The 21062-nt window shown below is 40.1% G+C and overlaps 1 protein-coding gene across 1 annotated transcript in view; it reads left to right on the top strand.

Annotated features, from left to right (window-relative positions):
- Nucleotides 1-21062, top strand: part of epha5 (EPH receptor A5) — a 67106-nt gene that overhangs the window by 40019 nt on the left and 6025 nt on the right. Inside the window, 13 exon segments of the mRNA XM_029444126.1 lie at nt 1400-1524; nt 2385-2474; nt 3075-3144; nt 3301-3403; nt 7721-7788; nt 8820-8945; nt 9785-9970; nt 10464-10525; nt 13905-13972; nt 14066-14207; nt 15814-15963; nt 19505-19698; nt 20781-20945. Of these exon segments, the coding sequence (XP_029299986.1) occupies nt 1400-1524; nt 2385-2474; nt 3075-3144; nt 3301-3403; nt 7721-7788; nt 8820-8945; nt 9785-9970; nt 10464-10525; nt 13905-13972; nt 14066-14207; nt 15814-15963; nt 19505-19698; nt 20781-20945 (1549 nt within the window).

The following is a 21062-nucleotide window of genomic DNA, read 5'->3' as shown; positions in this document are numbered from 1 at the left end:
CAGTATCCTTAATTCAAATGTATGCACATTTTAGATGTGGAATGTCGAGTTTATTTTTATGACCCAAAATCTTAAGTTTGTATACCAGAGGGCTTTACAAGCCGTACATCCTCATATGACCCTTTATTCAAAACTTTAGAATACATATAGCATGGCAAACTACATCCATTTTTGGAGGATTTAAACTTAGATGTTGGTGTATTGTTACCCGTTAAGCTGCTGGGAAAAGAAACCCTCTCTTTCATCATCGCATCCTACCGTTTATACCATTGAGTGTGATTCGGTCTCTGGTTTCAGGCTTTTAAGATGTTGCAGATAACACTTCTGTGCGACCATCCACTCAGGATACAGTTACTGTGTTTGTAGCGATGATTTATTCTCTGTGGAGTTCTGCTGAGGCTATTGAAACCTAAACGCTGTTTTGCATTTGCAGTAGAGGCTCACACTCGCACTCACACACTATCGGGATGTTGCCCGAGGGAGCATTTTGCCTGGTGAAAAGCTCTTTATGTGTCAGATACTCTCCAACTGTCCCTTTGAGAGATGGGCCAACAGTTCAGGTTACAACAGGATGGCTCCGTGATTGATGCAAACGCACGCATGTGAGCTCACTTGACTTGCAGAATAAATTACCCAAAATCTTGCAATGGAAATGAAAACTTTGCCAAAAGCAAACATCGTACTGACGAAATAAAGTTTTCTCCTGTGATAATATTTGCGCTTTTGGAATCTGCAAGCTGTGTGCCAGATGTGTAGAGTCATAGTTGACTTCATGGGCTCCTCTGCCAGCATCTCCTGAATAGCACGATATAAAGGGATACTATAATTAGGCACAGGTGCACCTTGTTGCCAGATTGCAGACATTTTTTTGGAGGCAAAGCTGCTTTGGAACCAGAAATGATCACAGTAGTTGAGTTAAAGTGCAATGGACTGCGCCAAATAACCTTCGGGAAACTTTGGTAACTAAGAAACTTGAATTCCAAAGACGAAACTCTGGGGAAAATATGTTGGAAACAATGACAGATTTACATCAATATGTAATATAGTAAACCCCCTCTTTTCACCACCATCAGTTTTGGTCTCTTTCTTGGGATTTTTGTTCTTTGATGTTTCATCTCCACTTTAATATTTCATAACGTACAACAATCACAGCATGCATTACAATTAGCTCTGCGCATGTAAACATCAAAGCATGAGGTGTCATCAAAAGAGGGGTGTCTTCTAGATGCTGATTGTACCCAACATATTTTACAACTTCGACACCATTTCCCTTGTGTTTAATAACTGCTTATTGGGATTTTATGTAAATATGTTAAACACTGGAATTAAAGAGATGCACTACAAATGGATGTTGGTGCCTGAAATTGTATTATGTTTTTATGTCTTTGTGTGTGTGCAGCACCGTCCCCAGTGAGCGTGGTGAGGAAAGGTCTTACGGGGAAGAGCAGCATCGCCCTTTCTTGGGCCGAGCCTGATCGCCCCAACGGCATCATCCTGGAGTACGAGATTAAGTATTTTGAAAAGGTAAATAAAAGTTGTTGTTTTTGCTTCTTATACGAAGCTGTGTGTCTCATATTGGACAGATGTTTACATAGAAGACAAAGAGGTATTGACTTTGCATGCACTCTCACGTGCAAGTGTATTTTATATACAATATACCGAATCTATTGACAAATAATTAATAATTTAGCTTTATAATCGGTCTCTGGCGAAACTGTTAATTACCACATAAACTAAATGCTGTATATACAACTTTATTCATTATAGGGTCTGTAAAGTAGACTCAAATTTAAAGTTTTCTTTTTGGTTATTTTTCTGTCAATGCTATGTTCACCTAAATGCAACTTAATGTAATTATACAAGCATCATTGCGTTGAGCTATAACCAGTACCACTCAACACCTGTGTACTTAGTTGTATACTTTATATAGTTATGTGGTTGAAGGTTAACCCTTGAATGAAGTCTCTCTTTTTTTTAAGTTGGACTTAGGTAGAGACAGCAATTTGATGCTTCTATTCAGGTCATTGTCCCTGTGCCCTTCCTCTTTTCTCTTTTTAGTCCTCTGATGTCTTCTTTTCAGGGAAGGTCAGAATAAAGGTATAAAGGAGAGCAGAGACGGGTTTGTGGTCAGTGGTTAGCTAATGGCTTCTGGCTAATGGAGGGGCCATTTAGCTGTGTTTAAACCTGATGCGGTTACAGTTTGGGAAACTGATCCTTACACACATACACTTGCACACACTCAAACATGTACTACAGGTTGCTTGATCATAAAAATGTGTCGAAGAATAGGGGGAATAAATGTACAGGCAAGAAAATCTTCTAAAACATAATAGTCGAGGCTTCAAACTGAATTGCAATAAACCCTTCTCCCCTTTCTCCTACAGGAGCAGGACTCCAGTTACACCATTATAAAATCCAAGGAGACTGAGATGGTGGTGGAAGGCCTGAAGCCCTCTTCAGTCTACATCTTCCAGGTCAAACATGGGTTCGAAACATGTTTTTAAAAAGGGTTTGATAGATAATAATGTGAGGACAAAAAGCACTTTAGTTTGAGAGGAGAAGAGGTGAATAAGCAATTATTAGGAGGTTGTTGCACAATTACTTAAGTACTGTACTTACAATGTTGAGGTATTTCCATTGTATGTTACTTTATACTTGTACTTCACTACATCTTATGTACTATATGATATGATGCAGTACTATACTACCAATATACTCATTAGTATACAAACCTAAAACTGGCTCCACATTGACAAAATAAATGTTTTATTAAAATACTCTTGCATTTATTCCTTAGTGATAAAAACAGAACAATATAATATTCTATAATCATATAGCCGTTTTGCAATATGAATACTTTAACTTTTGATACTTTAAGTACTTTTTGCTGATAATAACATTGTGTATGTAGGACTTTTACTTGCAATTGAGTTTTTTTAGACTGGTATTTCTATTTTAACATAAGTAAAGGATCTGAGTACTTGGTACACAACTCTGTGTAACACATGAATATGCAGTATATCAAAATATGGTGTGATATTTACTGTAGGTGTGATGTATTTGTGGCATTACAGGTGCGAGCCAGGACCTCAGCAGGCTATGGTGCATTTAGCCGACGTTTTGAATTCCAGACCAGCCCTTACTGTGAGTACACCTGAGAGAGAGAGAGAGAGAGCGTACAAGTTCAACTCGTTTAAGTGACTCCCACCTGCTTTTTGGAGGCTGCATCAACAACAGATGCCAGGTGTGCTTTTGTGTGTTTTACTTTTTGTGTCTAATCCCACCTCTTTTCTTTGGCAGTAACTGCGACCAGTGAGCGTGCTCAAGCTTCGATTGTAGCGGTGGCCATCACGTTGGCTCTGGTCCTCTTGGCGGTGGTCGCTGGATTCCTGCTCAGTGGACGGTAAGACATAAATACACACCTGGAGGAAAATAGACACAACCACAAAAGCATCATATACTGTCTGTGTGCAGGTGTAAGCACATACACAACAATGATATACGACATTTTACAAAGACAGGACATTTTGATGTGTTTTTTTAATCATTTAATTCTGATGGAAGATGGTGTTCAGATTGTGAAAGTGAGATTTTATTGAATTTATTACATTTCTTATCATGTAGTACAGCACAACAGTCGTGTGTATTGCTATATATTATGTGGATATTCAGTATGTTAGCTCAGTCATAGGACATCCCCTTGACTAACAGAACTAAAATGACCAAATATCAAATCTCATTTGTGACCCAGATATTTCTGTGTTGTAGAGCAGCATTATGGGATTAGATCCATGTCTTGAGGTTAGAGATGTGTAATAGGTTAGGATTAAGGGTTGCTTTTTAGGTTGTAGCTTTAGGGTCAGTGCTTGATTTGTAAAGCAGGAGTTGCCTGAACACGGAGAGAGGTGCTGCTCCCGGGGGTCAGGGGGAGAACAATCCACATGGTGCACATTTGACAAAGCCTTGGTGCTCGGTGTTAAAACTAAACAAAACTGTCATCACAAACCAGCAAAAAATCATTTATTTATTTTCATGTATTTTTTTATCCGAGCATTCGCAATAATCACTCAATCAGCAGGGGTAGGTGCGTAGAAACAAATGTTTACGCCGGTTTGCATCTCTCTCGCTCTCTTTCTTCACTTTCCTGTCTTCTCCCTTCTGTCTGCAGATTGCTACAATGGGAGGGAAATGCAATTAGGGCTGAAAGTTATATTTACAACCGGGAAAAGCAGGCAGGCTAAGAAGTGGCGTGTTCTGTCTATCGAGTATCCAGTAACACGGACTGCACCGCACTTACACACGCGTCTTCTAATTTAGACATTTCATCATTTCACGGCACAAACGCCTACTTGTTGTTGTTATACCACATAGGGTACCTTTTACACTACACCACACATTACACACTGCACTAATGTTGTATCTTCATGCCCCCGGGCTTATATGACCTTCACTTAACCTTGTCTTGTAATTGGTACAACCAATTTTCTGATGTCATTCTCACACATGCACACACACAAATGCAAATACTGTACATAACCAGGCAATAAAGCATGTAATCCCTGGGTAAACATATGCAGTGTTGAGAAGACTTTAAGCTTCTTATCCTCATGTGATATTATGTTGCGTGATAAAAATTCCTCAAAACTCTTTTATACATGTGCAAAAGTTCATCTTTCTTAAACACATTTTCCCGTGATATGTTATTCAGTTAATTACCAGCTATATATGTCCGAATGCCTTTCTGAACCACCATTAACAATCTCCCCATTCATTCACTTGTATTATTGCTCTTACACCCATCCGTCCTTGGATCTGTTCATTCACTTTTTTCATCCATGCACACATTTTTGCCCTTTCATTCCTTTAACTTTCCATCCCCTTTAACTCTTAGGTCATCCTTTCAGTAATTAATTTCATCCTTATGCGATTAATTATTCACAAAGATGTTGAGTAATATTTGACAGAATGATATAGATGGATAGAAAGCAGAGGCTCTGGTGATGTTCAAGGATTAAAACACATAATAATCTGAAAGACACAGTGGTGGTTGTGGTTTAGCCGAACAGGGGATAAGGGTCGGTCTGGATTTGGTGTGGGGGAGGAGAGATGGAGGAATGCCAAATTTTCCAGCGATTGATTCGGGACACAAGCACCACAACCCCCTCCAACCACTGTATCCCCAACTCCCACTCCATTCGCCTGTGTGACCCTCCAGACTCCACCCGCATGCATAGACATCCAAATACTGCACACATGTGTAGACACACACAGACGTGCAGATGCATTTTACGCATGGGTTAACACACATACACACACATGTAGGAAGTTGGAGAGGCTGACTGGCCATGAGCGTGCTCAAACCCCTTGACTCATCAGATCCACACACACACACACACACACACACACACACACACACACACACACACACACACACACACACACACACACACACACACACACACACACACACACACACACACACACACTCTCACACACGCACACACACGCACACAGACTCCCCTCCCCCAGACTATCCAGCTGCCCGTACCAGACCCCTCTAGCCAAGCAAAGACTTGTGTGTGTTTTTTAAAGAACCGAAAAATAAGGAAAACTCCAGCATTTTAAACATGTTGTTGGTTCTTGGTTTTACAAATGCAATAACGTTAATGCATTTACCCCTAAAATATACACATTTGATAATGTCCGTTCTGTCAGTGTCATATGTTTGTGTGTTTGTTTGCGTGTAGGATCAAGTTAAAAATCAATTCCCTTGTTTAATCTGGGTCATCTGTGATCATCTCTGATGCTGCTTATATAAATATTGAAATACAGAAGCTTTGAGCACATAGACACACATCCGTACAACAAACAGATGAATACAGGGTTTGGCCTGTACATTAGGGGATCCCATACATGGGCATAAGAGAGAAGGATTTAATGTGGATGCAGACAGAATTCTGTGAATTTCTCTTATATGTGCTTTTTCTTTCAGGCGGCATGACCAAAAATCTTTATTTTGTACATAGCCTTTATCAGAAAAAGCGCAAGAGTGCACTTTCCTCTGCCAAAAGTCAGAGTTGATCTGTTGAAAAGAGCTTTTGTTGAAAAATTATATTATTTGAAAATTGCACTCCTTTGCTAATGTCGGAAAGGCTGGGGGTTTTCAGCATTTTCAGCAACCTATGAGAAAATAAAAAGCTTATTATGCACTTAGATCCAAGTGGGAGTGTGCCAGTTGCTGGCCAGGATTTGCTTTTCTTTGTCCGGGCCATTTTGTGGTATCTTGAACTGGGATCTCTGCCTGTTCCCCTTTCTTCTCAATGAGTGGAAATGTCACGGTCACGTTTGCTCTTTGTGTAGGTATACAGTAGATAAAATGCATAAGGGCGTACACTATTTTGTACTATCTCAAAATAGAAATTGGAATTTCATGTGATAGATTTCTGTACAATCCTTGCTAAACGATGCTACTGTTAAGACTGAGATTGATCCGCAGACACAGTTTGTCTCAGCAGCAGGTTAAATTAATGAGTTGTTTCCACTGTTTTGTCTACCCCCTCTAAATCATCAGTATGTGCCATGAATACAAGTGTAATAGTAATGACAAAGACAAAACACTAGTCAGTGCCTTTTTTAAATAAACTTAAATTTAAAGTTTATTTATATAGCGCCTTTTGTGCAAAGTTTCAATATAAGGTGCTTTACAATACAAAGGAAATACAACAATGCAATTAACATAGCACAGTAAACAGGGCTAGATAAAATATTAAAATATATTTATTTAGTAGATTATGATTATGCGAATGCTAAAGTAAAAAGATTATTAAAAGATATTTCAACAAAACATATTCTGATGCCCTTAGCTCTTATGGCTGGGAAAAAAAATAACAGGCCAGTGTCAGAAGACATGAGTGATGTAGGGGGAGTCTACATTGAGAGTATGTATGACAAGTATTTAGGCGATAGTCCATGGAGTGATTTGAACACTAATAAAAGGATCTTAAAACATATTCTACAATTGAAGTGACTTTAGGACAGGTGAGAGATAGATGTCTGCTCTCTTTCTGGCCTTGGTCATTCTGTGCAATCCTTTCTAAACGATGCTACTGTTAAGACTGAAATTGATCCGCAGATACAGTTTGCTTGTATCTAGCTTTCTTAGAAAGTCCAGAAAGTAGAGCTTTGCAATCTAGCCTGCAAGTAATAAAGGCATGCATAAGGCTCTCAGTATCTGCCTGGGAGAGAAAGGTTTGCATTTTAGCAATATTTATAAGGTGTGACATAACTGATGTGAGATTCAAAATTCAGATCCGGGTCTAGAAGCACACCAGGGATTTTAGGTTAATGCACAGCATCTCCATCTGGACCTTTTGCTCCGATGGTTAGAACTTTGGACGTTGTCTTTGTTGAATTGTTAGAAATCATGTGACATCCGCAAGTTGATATGATCAGTACATTGAACCAGTTTATCAATAGGGCTGATTCATTCAGTAATGAGGAGATACTTACCAGTGGCAGCATATCAAGACTGAACAACACAGGTCCCAAAATGGAGCCTTGAGGAACCCCACATGTTATGCTAGTGTTAGCAAAGTAGTAGTCACCAAGGAAGACAACATAGTCTCTACTTGACAGATAAGTCCTAAACTAAAACTGACCAGTCTGACACAACAATACTGTGGCGTGACATTGATTGGCGTGTTTGTGTGTCCTGCTTCAGGCGGTGTGGCTACAGCAAAGCAAAGCAGGATCCTGAAGAGGAGAAGATGCACTTCCACAATGGTCACAGTAAGTGTGTGTGTGTGTGTGTGTGTGTGTTGTGTGTGTGTGTGTGTGTGTGTGGTAAAGTTCATTCAGAGTTTCAACTACAGTACATGCACAGTAAAGGGTTCAGACAGCGGTCACGTCTGTAAGATTTTGTTCATCCCTGTAGGCCCACGCATGCGTGTGTGTGTGTGTGTGTACAGTTGACAATGTTTTGTACTCAGAGCTATTCTTTGAATGACAAAGCTACAGGCCAGCTCAATGGCAGCCATGTTGGCAGAGGACACGCACAAGCTATGATGATTTATAGGCCGTGACAGCTTAATATATTTGGCCACATTTTTGGCATTGCATCCTGCCATCCATCTGCTGGCATCAGTACACCAGCGCCTGAGAAAATACCAAAATACCAAAGTGCCAGTACGTGTGGTCATATTAATCCATGTCATGAAATACATTTTAATTAATGTTAATTACTTATCATGGCCACAAAAGTGACGGAAAGAGTGTCTTGTTTTCGGGATGGTTAAAGGTATGAATCATTGTATAAAATCTTGACATTTATACAGAATAGGGAACTTCAATCTTTACACTATTTCTCATAAATTATGTAAAATAAAAAAGAGAAGAGAAAGGAAAGGGGGAATAAAATATTCTGCACTTTTTGTCATTTTTGAGTTTGTCTTAAGTTTTTAAGTGTTGTTGAGAAGAATGTTGAATCCGGCTCCAGTGGGATTGGAATGATGTTTTTAAAAGTAGTTAGGTACTATATCACATCAACATAATAATATAAAAAGGCAGAAATAATGTTTATTAGGGATATGAAATAAGGATAAAATCTTCTATCACAGTATACATAATTGTATGTATTTATATCATAATATAGAACATTATGTGGAAATGTACATGAGAAACTAACAAATCAAGCTGCTACTTAACATTACTGAAAATATCTTGTAGTCAATATTGCTGTAAAGTAATACTGCTTCAGCCTTCTGAGTAAATGTTAACAATGACATCTAAATGCTAATGATGCCATGCATGTGTGTCTGCAGTAAAGTTCCCAGGGGTGCGCACCTACATTGACCCCCTCACCTATGAAGATCCCAACCAGGCGGTGCATGAATTTGCCCAGGAGATTGACGTCTCGTTCATCTCCATAGAGAGAATCATCGGAGCTGGTGAGTCCGCAGACTGCCTGTGTGTGTGCGTGCGTGTGCGTGTGTGTGTGTGGTGTGCGTGTGCGTGTGTGTGTCTTACATATTTGTTATTCTAAGCATCAGTTTCGGGCTGATTTAGCCAGAATAATGTATCGCACAATATATTATTGTTCATTCTTAAGTGAACCTGTTCAATTAAGCGTTCTTAGGTAAAAATACTCTCATCCTGTTGGACCTTATGTTTTAAACAATACTGTATTAACACACACTCAGTGTACAGTAATGAGTCGAGCCTAAATTTGTCATGTTTAGAATTTAACCATTTTCTCATTACCTCCACAACAGGGCGTCATATTTTCTTCAACCTAAATAAACCTGTCACATTCATAATTTGGTGTCATTCTATAGACGCAGGCTTACACACGCACTTAATTAAGCCAAACACTGCTAGAAAGTGACAGTTCGCACAGCTATAAATGGTGTTTGTGCCCTGCTGACAGACATGTTGATTTGCAACATGTATGCGCCTCACAAGCTTTTTAGCTGTGCAGCAGTGAAATCGAAACTTCAGTATAACACTTATTTTGCTTTCTAGTTTCCTAGTGAGTGACGCTTGCCCGGTATTTATACAGAAGTCAGAACCTCAATTCTTCTTATTCGCTGGTCTTTTTTAGAGGTGTTCTCTTCCTCCACATCTTTACGTTTACATCCAAAAGTAGATTAAGTTTGTTGCCTTAAAATTGAAACTTTTAGATTTAGGTTAATATGAAAGGTTTGTTTCAACTATTGGACAAGACTTCTGCAAGTCAACCTGGGCAGAAATGTTGAGGTCACGGTCGAGCTCTGTCTCTTTGCCTCAGGGGAGTTTGGCGAGGTGTGCAGCGGACCGCTGAGGCTGCCCGGGAAAAGAGAGATACAGGTTGCCATTAAGACCTTGAAAGCAGGCTACACGGAGCAGCAGAGACGCGACTTCTTGTGGGAGGCGTCGATCATGGGCCAGTTCAACCACCCGAACATCATCCGTCTGGAGGGCGTGGTCACCAAAAGTGAGTCATCAGCATGTCTGTTTCTAGTTGTGAGCCAAGGATTCACCCTGTAAGATTTATAACACATGTCACAATGCAGATTACTGGGACTTCTCATATGGCAGTTTTACTGTGTAGATGTTTAGGAATCTCGAGCTCAACTCTAGTCTATAAGCTGTACTTTGTCACGGTTTTTCAACATCCATCAGACTCAGCTGTTGTTCATCAGTCAGGCTCAGATGTGCTTTGACAGCTTCAACTGTGGTTTATCAAGCTCAGTTGTACTTTGAGTTGTACTTTCGAGATGACCTTTTTCTGACTCGTGCATACCATTTATGTCACAAAGTCGTATAGTAATAACAAAATGAAATGTAATGTTTTTCAAAAAAGCTCCAATATTGCCAATCTGGATAGCTGATAAAGAAGTGAGAAAATAAAATACAAAAAAATATGTGTTTTTTTTAATGTATTATTGTTTTTGTATGTAAGTATGTTCTCATATTTTGCTTCTCAGGCAAGCCAGTGATGATCATCACTGAATACATGGAGAATGGATCTCTGGACACTTTCCTCAAGGTAAGACAGAGGGGGACAAGGATGCTCCAGAGAGGGGAATCTATAAATGATGTTATAAAGTGAAGGATTATAAGGAGATGGGGAGGGGTGGGGGGTATGAGATAGAGTAGGATGATAATTATATGAAGGAGACAGTGGATAAAGAGGAGGATGATGGGGAGTTAAAAAACAAACAGATGAAGAAGAGGAGGAGGGTAAGGAAAACCACAATTGGTTCTCAAGAATCAATCAAAATGAATTGTTTTGACAGCACATTTGTGGTATTTGAAAATGAAGTGGAGTCAGCTCTCAGACATAGATCAGTGTTGGTCTGTACTGAGGTAAATAGCAAACTGGCAGGGGTGGAGAGCCACTACTTGCTGATATGCCAAATTGGGAGGACAACAATCATAGGGGTGGAAAACACGTCAAATTCTCTGGAATGGCAAGAAAAATACATTTAAAAAGAGCTGTTTGGAGAAAAGATGTATCACCGATGGACAATATGTGCACCAAAACTGTCTTTATTCCAATTCAATACCTCATCATTCTACACATTCAAGCAGAAATGAACCGGAGAAAAATATGTGAAAGCTATGAATGTCTGTGTATAATCATAGCCGGTATGTGCAACATTTCTGACTGTGAACAACATGGAGATGCTCGTTAAACTTGGCAGGAGTGGTGCTGACATCTTTCAAGGGGAAAGCAAAGTTACTTAGTTGTGTATTCAGGTTGGTGTGACTATTCTTTCTCTAAAACATTTTTAATTAATCACAGGAGCCTACACAGTCTGTGTGTCTATGTGGTGCAATTTTTGAACAATTTTTGAAATGTTTACTAGCCCTGCCTGTGAGACGGATCACTTTGCCAGAAAATACGAAAGACATCTGAGCACTCAAGAGCTGGAATTACGTCTGCACTGTCTAGACAATTTGGACTTCACTAAGGGACAAGGTGGACTGTAATGAAGGCTGGCAAACCTCTGAATTGAGTGATCCCTCTCCAGAGCTCTTAAGAGGAAACTTCCTGCAGCAGATAGCTAATGGAGAGATGAGAGAATTATGGCTATACAATTGCATGATGGTAAAGGTTTCAGAGCTGCAATTATGGAAATCTTGGAAAGGTGAGAATAATATGGTCCTGTTTGGAAGTGTGCCTGAAAGGCAATGCAGACACCTTGAAAGATCTTCAACAAGATGTTCTCACCCAGAGTGTGTGGAATGGGAGGATGGTGTGAGACAAAAGACAGAGGAAGGATGTACTGTGGTCAGTGGAAACTGCTGACATGACTACCCTGTGTGCCTTGGGGAGTAATCCTGGATGGCAAAGGGAGGTAGAGGAGCTGGAAGACCGACAGGCAGAGCAGCACGGACAAACCTGTGAGCTAATTACATGGAAGGCTGGTGTATTGAGGCCGGTGTAAATGACACAGCCATGAGAGAACCAGGGGTTGGACTGGCTCTGGGATTAAGGGTCACAGCTATGGACAGTGCAGTATGAAGCTCATAACTCACATCTTTTGGCTTAACATCTCATTTCACATTTAAGTGGGATGTTCTGCTGCTGTGGATGAATGGGGAAAGTAGTAGTTACAGTAATGATAGAAACTGAGCTTGAAATCATGAGCAGGAGTAGGAGAGCTGTCTGCTGTTGAAATATTGGGAAAGGATTAGGGGAAGGTTGAAACATTGACTTTTGGATTGGAGGAAGTTTAGGCTTAAACTAACTGTCAGAAATCTGTTATGGGAGAAAACTAAGAGGACATAATGGTTTTCAATAGGATAGAAAGAGTGGTTACAGTGCTCTAATTTACTGTTTTCATCAGTATTGTATGAAGGCTAACACCTTCTCACTTTTCTCTTTTTTTGATAGCAGTTTACATAGCACAAAATCAATTTTCTCAAGTCAGCAGGTACGGCCAATTATTCCGAAACCCCTAGAGTCCAAAACATTTGCCATTTTTCCGACAGCCATCGTCCCGAAAACAAATGGTTTCAAAGACCCATTAAACAGAAAATACACACTCTCCCTGCAACAGACAGAAGCAAATGGCTAATTATTTTTGCACAATGACATCATCAGACCTTCCTAGTCGAAATATGTTTTCTCCTACTATGGTGAAGGCCTGACCCGCCCTACTCCTCCTGTTGTTGGCTTACCCTGATCTTCTCACCCAAAAACCTGACCAATCTCACTCCTCATGCCTAAACTTAACCAACCCAATCAACAAAGGACAATGAATTCTAACCAATCAGGCTGAGTAGGGCGATTCATGCTCCAGTAAGAAAAGAAATCGGGAAGGTCAGATGATGTTGTTCTGCATAATCATGCACATGCTTCTGTTTGTTGCGGGGAGACTGTGTATTTTCATAACACTGGGTGTTCGTTTTGGGAATAACGGGCTGTCAGACACATGGGCTTTCGGTCCCCTGGAACATCTTTCGGACGGTAGAGGTTTCGGAATAATGGACTGTCTGAACAATGGGCAGTCAGCAGCGGTTAGGGCTGAAGACTACAAGTTTGTTCATGAAAAACTAGTTTGAGACCAGCGGCTCAAGGCTATTAGCCAAAAAGGAGTGCAATACTAAATCAGTGTACTCTTTTATGTCTGCCGCACCTTCAAGGAGCTTCCTCCTGACCAGCATGCAATGGTAAAGAGAAAGCATATTCTGTCCTTGGCAAAAGGTTCTTTGCCCCATAATCATTTTTCCTCGGTTATTAAAAAGACTTTATTATTAACTTGGGGTATGGAGATTTGAAGGTCCCACAAGAGGGAAGTGAGCAACGAGAAAGTGGCTGTGACTTGCACAACAGAGATCTGAGGTAGTGAGTTTATAAAACATGGTGGGACTCGATGTATTTGATTATTTGGAATGTATATTTCCCGGGAAAGAGAAGCATAAATGAGAGTAAGGTGCAATAATGTGCTTCCCCTCAAACTCCTCCAAAGTTGGATGTGCAGAGGTGTGTGTTGGGATACTATAACTCACAGTAATTGGCTTTGTGGCATTAATGGCTGTGTGGATTTCATGCTAGAAGGCAACAATTAAGCGGCCGTTAATAGAATGCTTAGCTATCAACTTTCAATGCAGAGGTCATGCATGTTCTCCATCTTTTTAGCCCTTCTATATAATTTTGCAAGTTGACCCAGTTGTGCATGCTACACATGGAACAAACTAGAAAAAACTATCTGCATTGAACCACATTGTTTAACTGCATTTTTTCAGGCAATTTTGAATGTCAATACACGTGGAAACTCCATTATCTTTACAGAACTAATGCATATATAATGCAGAAATCCAATCCACTTTTCTCATAGACTGTATACAGTGGTTTAACTAAAGATACCGGTTCCAAATATCAAAAAGTATTTTTCCCCGTGTGTGCTTTGTTTCAGAAAAATGATGCTCAGTTTACTGTAATCCAGCTGGTTGGGATGCTGCGAGGCATTGCGTCTGGCATGAGGTACAGATAAACACACACACACAATGTATTACTGTGCACATCAATAAGGCACAGTGTTTTGGTTTAATCCTCTCTTTTGTGTTAATAACGCAGATACCTGTCAGACATGGGATACGTCCACCGTGATCTCGCAGCTCGTAACATCCTGGTCAACAGTAACTTGGTGTGTAAAGTGTCTGATTTCGGCCTGTCCCGAGTCCTGGAAGATGACCCGGAGGCTGCGTACACCACACGGGTAAGACTGTGCATGTTTGTGTATGTATAATAGGGCTGCAACTAATTGTTATTTTCATTGTCAATTATTCTGTAGATTATAATTTCAAGTAATCAAGTCCAGAGCCCAAAGATTTTCTTCAACAGTTTACCATGAACATAACAACTGATAAAAGCAGCAAATCCTTACATTTAAAAGCTGGAACCATCTAATTTTTTTGCAGAAAAATGACAACAATTGATTTTTAAGTTTCAAACCTGCCAATCAATTAATCATAAAGATGCACCGGTTGCAATTCTCTTGTCCATTTCTGATAGTTCTCGATTCTGATAGTTACTGATGCCGATTTTCTTTCTTTTTAAGAACTATAATTAAACAGTTGTGTACATTTTCTTTAACAGAACATTCTAATCAAATTGTAAATTCATAATATAAGATTGAATATTAAATACATTTTTTATTTAAAAACTGCACCAAGGTGTGTGTGTGTGTGTGTGTGTGTGTGTGTGTGTGTGTGTGTGTGTGTGTGTGTGTGTGTGTGTGTGTGTGTGTGTGTGTGTGTGTGTGTGTGTGTGTGTGTGTGTGTGTGTTTAATCGACTGATTGTTTGAGCACTACTGTGAGAGAGACTGAGGAAAGGTAAACTAGAGGGCACACTGTTATGTTTTATATTTAATGTGGTGTGTATCTCTGTGTGTGAGCATCACATTGTGGTATATCAAACTTTGGATTAAGTTGAAAACTCTGACACAAATGCACACTCGCATTCACACCTACACACGCACAGACTGCAGCAGCGGGTTTTAAATTGAGCTGTGTGTCCCCGGCTGACGGGCGTCCTGTCAGCCAGAGACTGGCTGCTTCCTGCAGGAGGAGGGCCAATTAGTTCTCAGCTCAGTCTCCGCAACACTCAATTAGCACTGTCTTGCTGCTTTAGCGCCAAATATCCTGTCACTCACCTCTCACTGCCAGGCTACATCTCTTCTTCTTTTTCTTCTTCCTATCTCTCTCTCTCTCTCTCTCTCTCTCTCTCTCTCTCTCTCTCTCTCTCTCTCTCTCGCTCGCTCGCTCGCTCTCTGAGGAGTGAGAATAACGTAATTCACAGCGTTCAAATCGTCAGACCCTGAAATATCCCGCTGCTGTGTTCATCAATACTGCATCAAGCTAATTTCACTACTCATCAGACGAAAAACACATGTTCCTCTGGAACACCAGCAGTCATCCTGTGAACTTTTCTATCTTTGGAATGAAAGCGCGATAATGAAGATGAGGAAAGCCAACAGAGGAATGTCAAACCCCCCTCTGACAGTTGGGACAGGGAATTTGAAAGTGAAACTTGGTGTCATGAATGTGTTCCTTAATTGGTATTCATTAGTGAAATTGTGGGTTGGACCACATGCCGCAGAAATGTCTCAATTAAGGTCTGTTGAATGCCTGCAGCTGTATTTATACACCGGAAGACCATTTGTGTAGTGTGGCACTGAGCTGCCGTCGATGTAAACATGTCATGGTTATTTGTATCAAGCACCACAACAAATAGAAAGTTGAGGTTACATTTCTAAGCATAGTTTCCTTTTAAATTCAACATGTTTGCACCATCTGGTAAATGTTCTTGCGTGTTGACATAGGGCGGGAAGATTCCTATTCGCTGGACGGCTCCAGAGGCGATCGCATACAGGAAGTTCACCTCAGCCAGCGATGTGTGGAGTTACGGGATCGTCATGTGGGAAGTGATGTCATACGGAGAGAGGCCATACTGGGAGATGTCAAATCAAGATGTAAGTTTGATGTTTGTTATGGGAAATGTTTGTGTGCATGCTGTATGTATTTTGTCAGTTTGAATTTGTCTTGTTTTGAACTATTCTCCCCTCAATTCAACCACCAAGTAGAAACATGTTGTTACCCATCGGGTGGTGCACGCAAAGAAAGCAGGATTGTACAACAGCCATGAAATAGCAACTGAGAAAAACAATCTCACCACAGCTTTTAATCATATCACGTGATCTTCATTGGCAGGTGGAGTTTGCTCAGTTGTTAAAGAATGTAGATTTCCTGATTTTCTCCTTCTCACTATTTAACGCAATATGTCTGGTTTGTTTAATCAATAGAAATTAAATATCAATTTGCCTTTTTTTACGGGGGGGATTACATGTCGGACTATTTCTTGGCCGCAACCAGTAACTTCTAGGAGTCTGGTTGCCTGGCAACTGCCCAGAGCCATGACATGTTCTGGCAATTAACAAACGAGATATACTGTACATGTTAATTAGTGACTTTTAGAGGTGCTGGTAGGCAGATTTGTTACCGTTCGACAGAGCCAATTGAGCTGGTTTCCCCCTGCCTCCTGGCTGTAGCTTTTATATTTATTAACAGAGTTGTATTGATCTGCTCCTCTAACTCTCCGCCAGAAAACGAACAAGCGTATTTCCCAAAATGTCATACCTTTGCCTGAAGGACCTTGGAAACAGCAGTTGAGGAAAAACTGCTGTTTTAGCTGCTTATCTGCAGTTTCCAAGGTCAAGAATAAATCTGGAACCTCAGTCTTTCTCCACCTCAGGGCCGAGACCCAACATGAAGTTGCTTCATATCTTAACACAGGTGATGATACATTTCTTATTACAGGAACATTAATATTTGTTTGCTATTTTCCAATACTTAAATAAAATCTGTATAATCTACTGTTTCAGAGTACAACACGTAAATCATATACAAATTATGCATGGAGTGATTATTCTGCCCAAAGTAATTGAAATTCATCATGTTCCCGATAATCATCAAAATATACTTAAAAATTCTAAAACGTATACTGGAATCACTTTACCTTCAATTTTGTTAGAAAACAAATATTTATCCTTGTAATGCAAAACAATCATAAATATGGTAACCATAAATTATAAGTTCCCCCTGCATAAATAAAGGATAAATACATTTTCTTTTTTAAATAGCAACATTGTTTGAGTCTGTTCTTTCTTACATGGTTTTAAATCGGGCCGTGTTTTTCACTTTTCTACCATGATAATAGTCACTCGTGAGGATATTCATTAATAACCCCGATAATGGAAATTCTCCACAGTCAACTTATTGTATAATATATATATATTATATATATATTATATATATTTATATATATATATTAATTATATATATATACCATTTTTTTAATTTATGTATAATTGTTACTGTATATATAATAAAATTCACATTAGTGCTTAGATCACTTGTAGACAAAATGCAGCAATTTTAGAATCATTTAACGAAATGAACTGTAAAGGAGTTACTAGTGGTAGTGACTTCTCTACTCAGCAAGGACCGACCTGACCTGCATGTTTCTGTTCATCAGAGAGGTGATGAAGAGAGGTAGCACCTACATTATAGCGCAGCCCGGAGGTCATTTTAATGGGGAGAACTGCCATCGCGTCACATGATGAGTGAGAGTGTAGCATTTGCTTCAGATACCATTTCCTACACACACATCGGAAACATATGTACGCACAGCCCTCCGGTGACCTCTTCTTCCCCTGCTTCAGACCCCTCCCTCCTCCTTTTGGTTATTAGGCCGTCTGTCTCAGAGAAGTCTGGAGAGGGGGAAAGAGAGGAGCCGAGGATGAGATGAGAGGAGAGGAGAGGAGAGGAGAAGACGTTTGATGTTTAATTGAAAGCGTTATGCTGGATTTTCTCTGATCTGCGCCAGAAATTGCCAGCTCTCACACTCTCTTTCCCTAAGCTCTGTCCTTCTGTTTCCCATTTCTACCCCTTTCCTCCTCACTCCTTTCTCTCGCTCTGTCTTTTGTCTCTCAAAAATGCAATCTCTGTCTGTATTCTTTTCTTTCCTTCTTCTCGCCGCCCTCTCTATTGCCCACCTCGGTCTCTCATTTTAACTCCTGTGATCTTTCCTCCCTGTCAGTCAGCCATGTGTAGTTTTTCTCCCTCTCAACACGAAGCAACGGTTTGAAGCCGCACTTCTCTTTCGCGCTTTGGTTTGAGTTTACGTGCGCTTTCATGCATGCGTGAGTGTTTGAGTGCTATCACGTCTGTCTTTTGTGTGAATTTGACACAAGCAAAGGCTGTCATGAACTCAACAAATCAATTCCCTCCAGTGTCTTGCACTGGCAGAACTAGGCTGAAGAACTCCAGCTTCTCACTGCAAGGTCTAACTGAGAGAGCCGGGTTTATTTATTATTCATCTAACTCAATTTTCGGCCCCCAAAAAAAACATTTTTGTGATTCAGTGCTGCATCTTGTTACTTGCGGAAATTATTAACTGGCCCGTGCAGCATATCAAATACACAAATAACGCTTTGTTGATCCTCGCAGGGGAGTCAGTTTTTGCTTGCTAACTTCATGGAGGTTTGAGTGTAGGTTCAGATGGAGAGCAGGAGCTTCCCCCGAGCAAATATCAGGATTGAGGATTTTGTTCGGGACATTTTGCTGAAGTTTGTCGTGGTCCTGCTGGGAAAAAGTTATTACATGTTCAGGCGTCAAACTATTTGTGTCCTCTCTGTAACCTGGAAATTCTTTTTCAGACTTTTTCCAGGCAGTAGATTTCTCTCTTTCTCAAACTTTTTTCCTTCCGTCTCTTTAAAGAGTATACAGGTGGCCCTGTGGTGCATGTTGCATCATCATATTACCTCATTACTACCTCTTGTGTGCTTTGGCATATGATTTGCTTGTATGAAGTTTGTCTTTTTTTTATGTTCTGTATCAGGAGAGACTTAAGAGATTCAGTCCAAAGTATACAGGAGCACACAGATTTAAGGCATCACACAATTATACAATAAGAATAAGAGAAAAGAAAAGAAAATGTATGAATAGCCAGTGACGTAATGTCATAAGTAGTTGCAAATAAAGGGAGGTTATTTAAAAGAGACTCTGCACTATTTAACTCTGATTTGTTGGTCTTTCAATAAAGTATTTTACCTTAAATCCATGTGGTCCAGTATACTTTACTATACAGGTCTGCAATTCCTTGTGAGTCGGTTAAAGCGTGTTTATCCTCTTCCTTCATGTTTAAGTCTGTTTTACCTGGCTGCAAGACACATTTCCACTTGGGGACATTAAAGTTGGATCAGGCTCCCAGTCATCTTTCCTCTGGGCAGGATTGAGACTTAACATGGGAGGTTTCACTGTCCTGTCTCCACTCTGCTAACGCTAAACCTGATGTCCTGCCATTGTAAACTGGGTGTTACTCTTTCCATCCATCTCACTCCTTTTCTTAACTTCAGATGGAGACTCATTTGTTTGCAGATCCTTTGGACTGTCCTACCACTTTTTGAATCCTAACCTCTGTTTGTGTTTCTCCGTCCCCCTGTCTGTCTGCAGGTGATAAAGGCAGTGGAGGAGAGCTATAGGTTGCCGGGTCCTATGGACTGCCCTGAGGCTCTGTACCACCTAATGATGGACTGCTGGCAGCGGGAACGCAGCAACCGGCCCAAGTTTGATGAAATTGTCTGTCTACTAGACAAACTCATTCGCAATCCCAGCTCATTAAAAAAACTGCTCAACTCCTCACACAGGTATGAATTTACACCCAAAAAAACAATGACAAAGTTACATTATGTGTTTTTATTTTGAAGAAAATATATGCTAAGAATTTACTGATATTAATCTTGAAACACAAAAGTTGATATTTTTGGATTCAAGCAATAGATGGCCAATCGTTACTCTGATTTAACCCAGCTCTGCAATCTAATAGACTTGTCACCATTTAAAAGAAATGTAAAAAAGAGTCTTTGCTAGAATCTTGTGTAGCTGCGTAATTGAATCAGAATGGACATAGTCTCTAACTGCAGCATGCCGGCAAACAAGAGGAGAGAAATTAATGAAAGTGGCTCGATTTTCTTAAAATTACACATTAGTGTGAATTGTATGTGTTGCATTCAGTGGGGTGTCCTCTGATTATTGTAACCCTTGAATATTCAATTAGTATTTCCCCACTATGTACATGCATTACATTAGTTTATAATAGCATTAAACAGCTATAAGTGCTCTAAAGCAGACATTTAGCCAGACACCCTCATTACTTTATTTCCTTTGCACAATTAATGAAATGATGTGAAATCTTTCTCTTTTCCACACACACACACACACACACACACACACACAGACACACACACACACATTTACAAACACACACAGGAACACAGTTAATAAATCAATACCGTATCTAACAGCCCATGCAATAAACAGTTAGCCAGATTAAAGGGACGCCAGTCCTTGTTCCACACAACACTCTTGTCCTAGCTACGGCGTGGAGATTGTTGTTAGCTTGCATCAACATGTGAGCTGAATGACAAAGAGTTTTGAGTGGACTGCATTTTCAGCTTTGCGTGATGGTGCATAACCTGCATAACGAAACCTCACTGGTAGCTGTCAGGACTCAGCCCTTGGCTTCCAAATGTAGTTGATTGCACAGTAAATCCCACTCTTTAATTTTTATTATGATGATGTGAAACAGGGCTGGTGCAAATAAAGTCCTAAAATCTGCTTTTACATCCTGACAAAGGATACTGTATACATGTAATACATGCAGGATCTTGTGCTTTTATTTGATTACTTTGTCTTGCTCTTTCTTCTGATGCATCTTCCTTCGTACCAGGGTTTCTAACCTGTTAGTGGAGCATGCCAGTGTAGAAGGGAACTGCAGCACTCGGAGCCAGACCGTGGGGGAATGGCTCGACTCCATCAAGATGGGTCGTTACACAGAGCTCTTCATGGAAGGAGGTTACTCTTCACTGGAGACGGTGGCTCAGATGACTTCAGAGTAAGGCTACTTACACACGTACGGACATACAAAAAAGTACTAGGACAATCTAGCCATGCATATATATTTAGTTTTATTCACTCAAGTTTTCAGAAATACTATATTAAAAAATAAAAT

Source organism: Cottoperca gobio, chromosome 12, assembly GCF_900634415.1.
Source record: "Cottoperca gobio chromosome 12, fCotGob3.1, whole genome shotgun sequence".
In the NCBI taxonomy this organism is placed as follows: Eukaryota; Metazoa; Chordata; class Actinopteri; order Perciformes; family Bovichtidae; genus Cottoperca; species Cottoperca gobio.
This window is presented reverse-complemented; position numbering and strand designations above follow the sequence as displayed.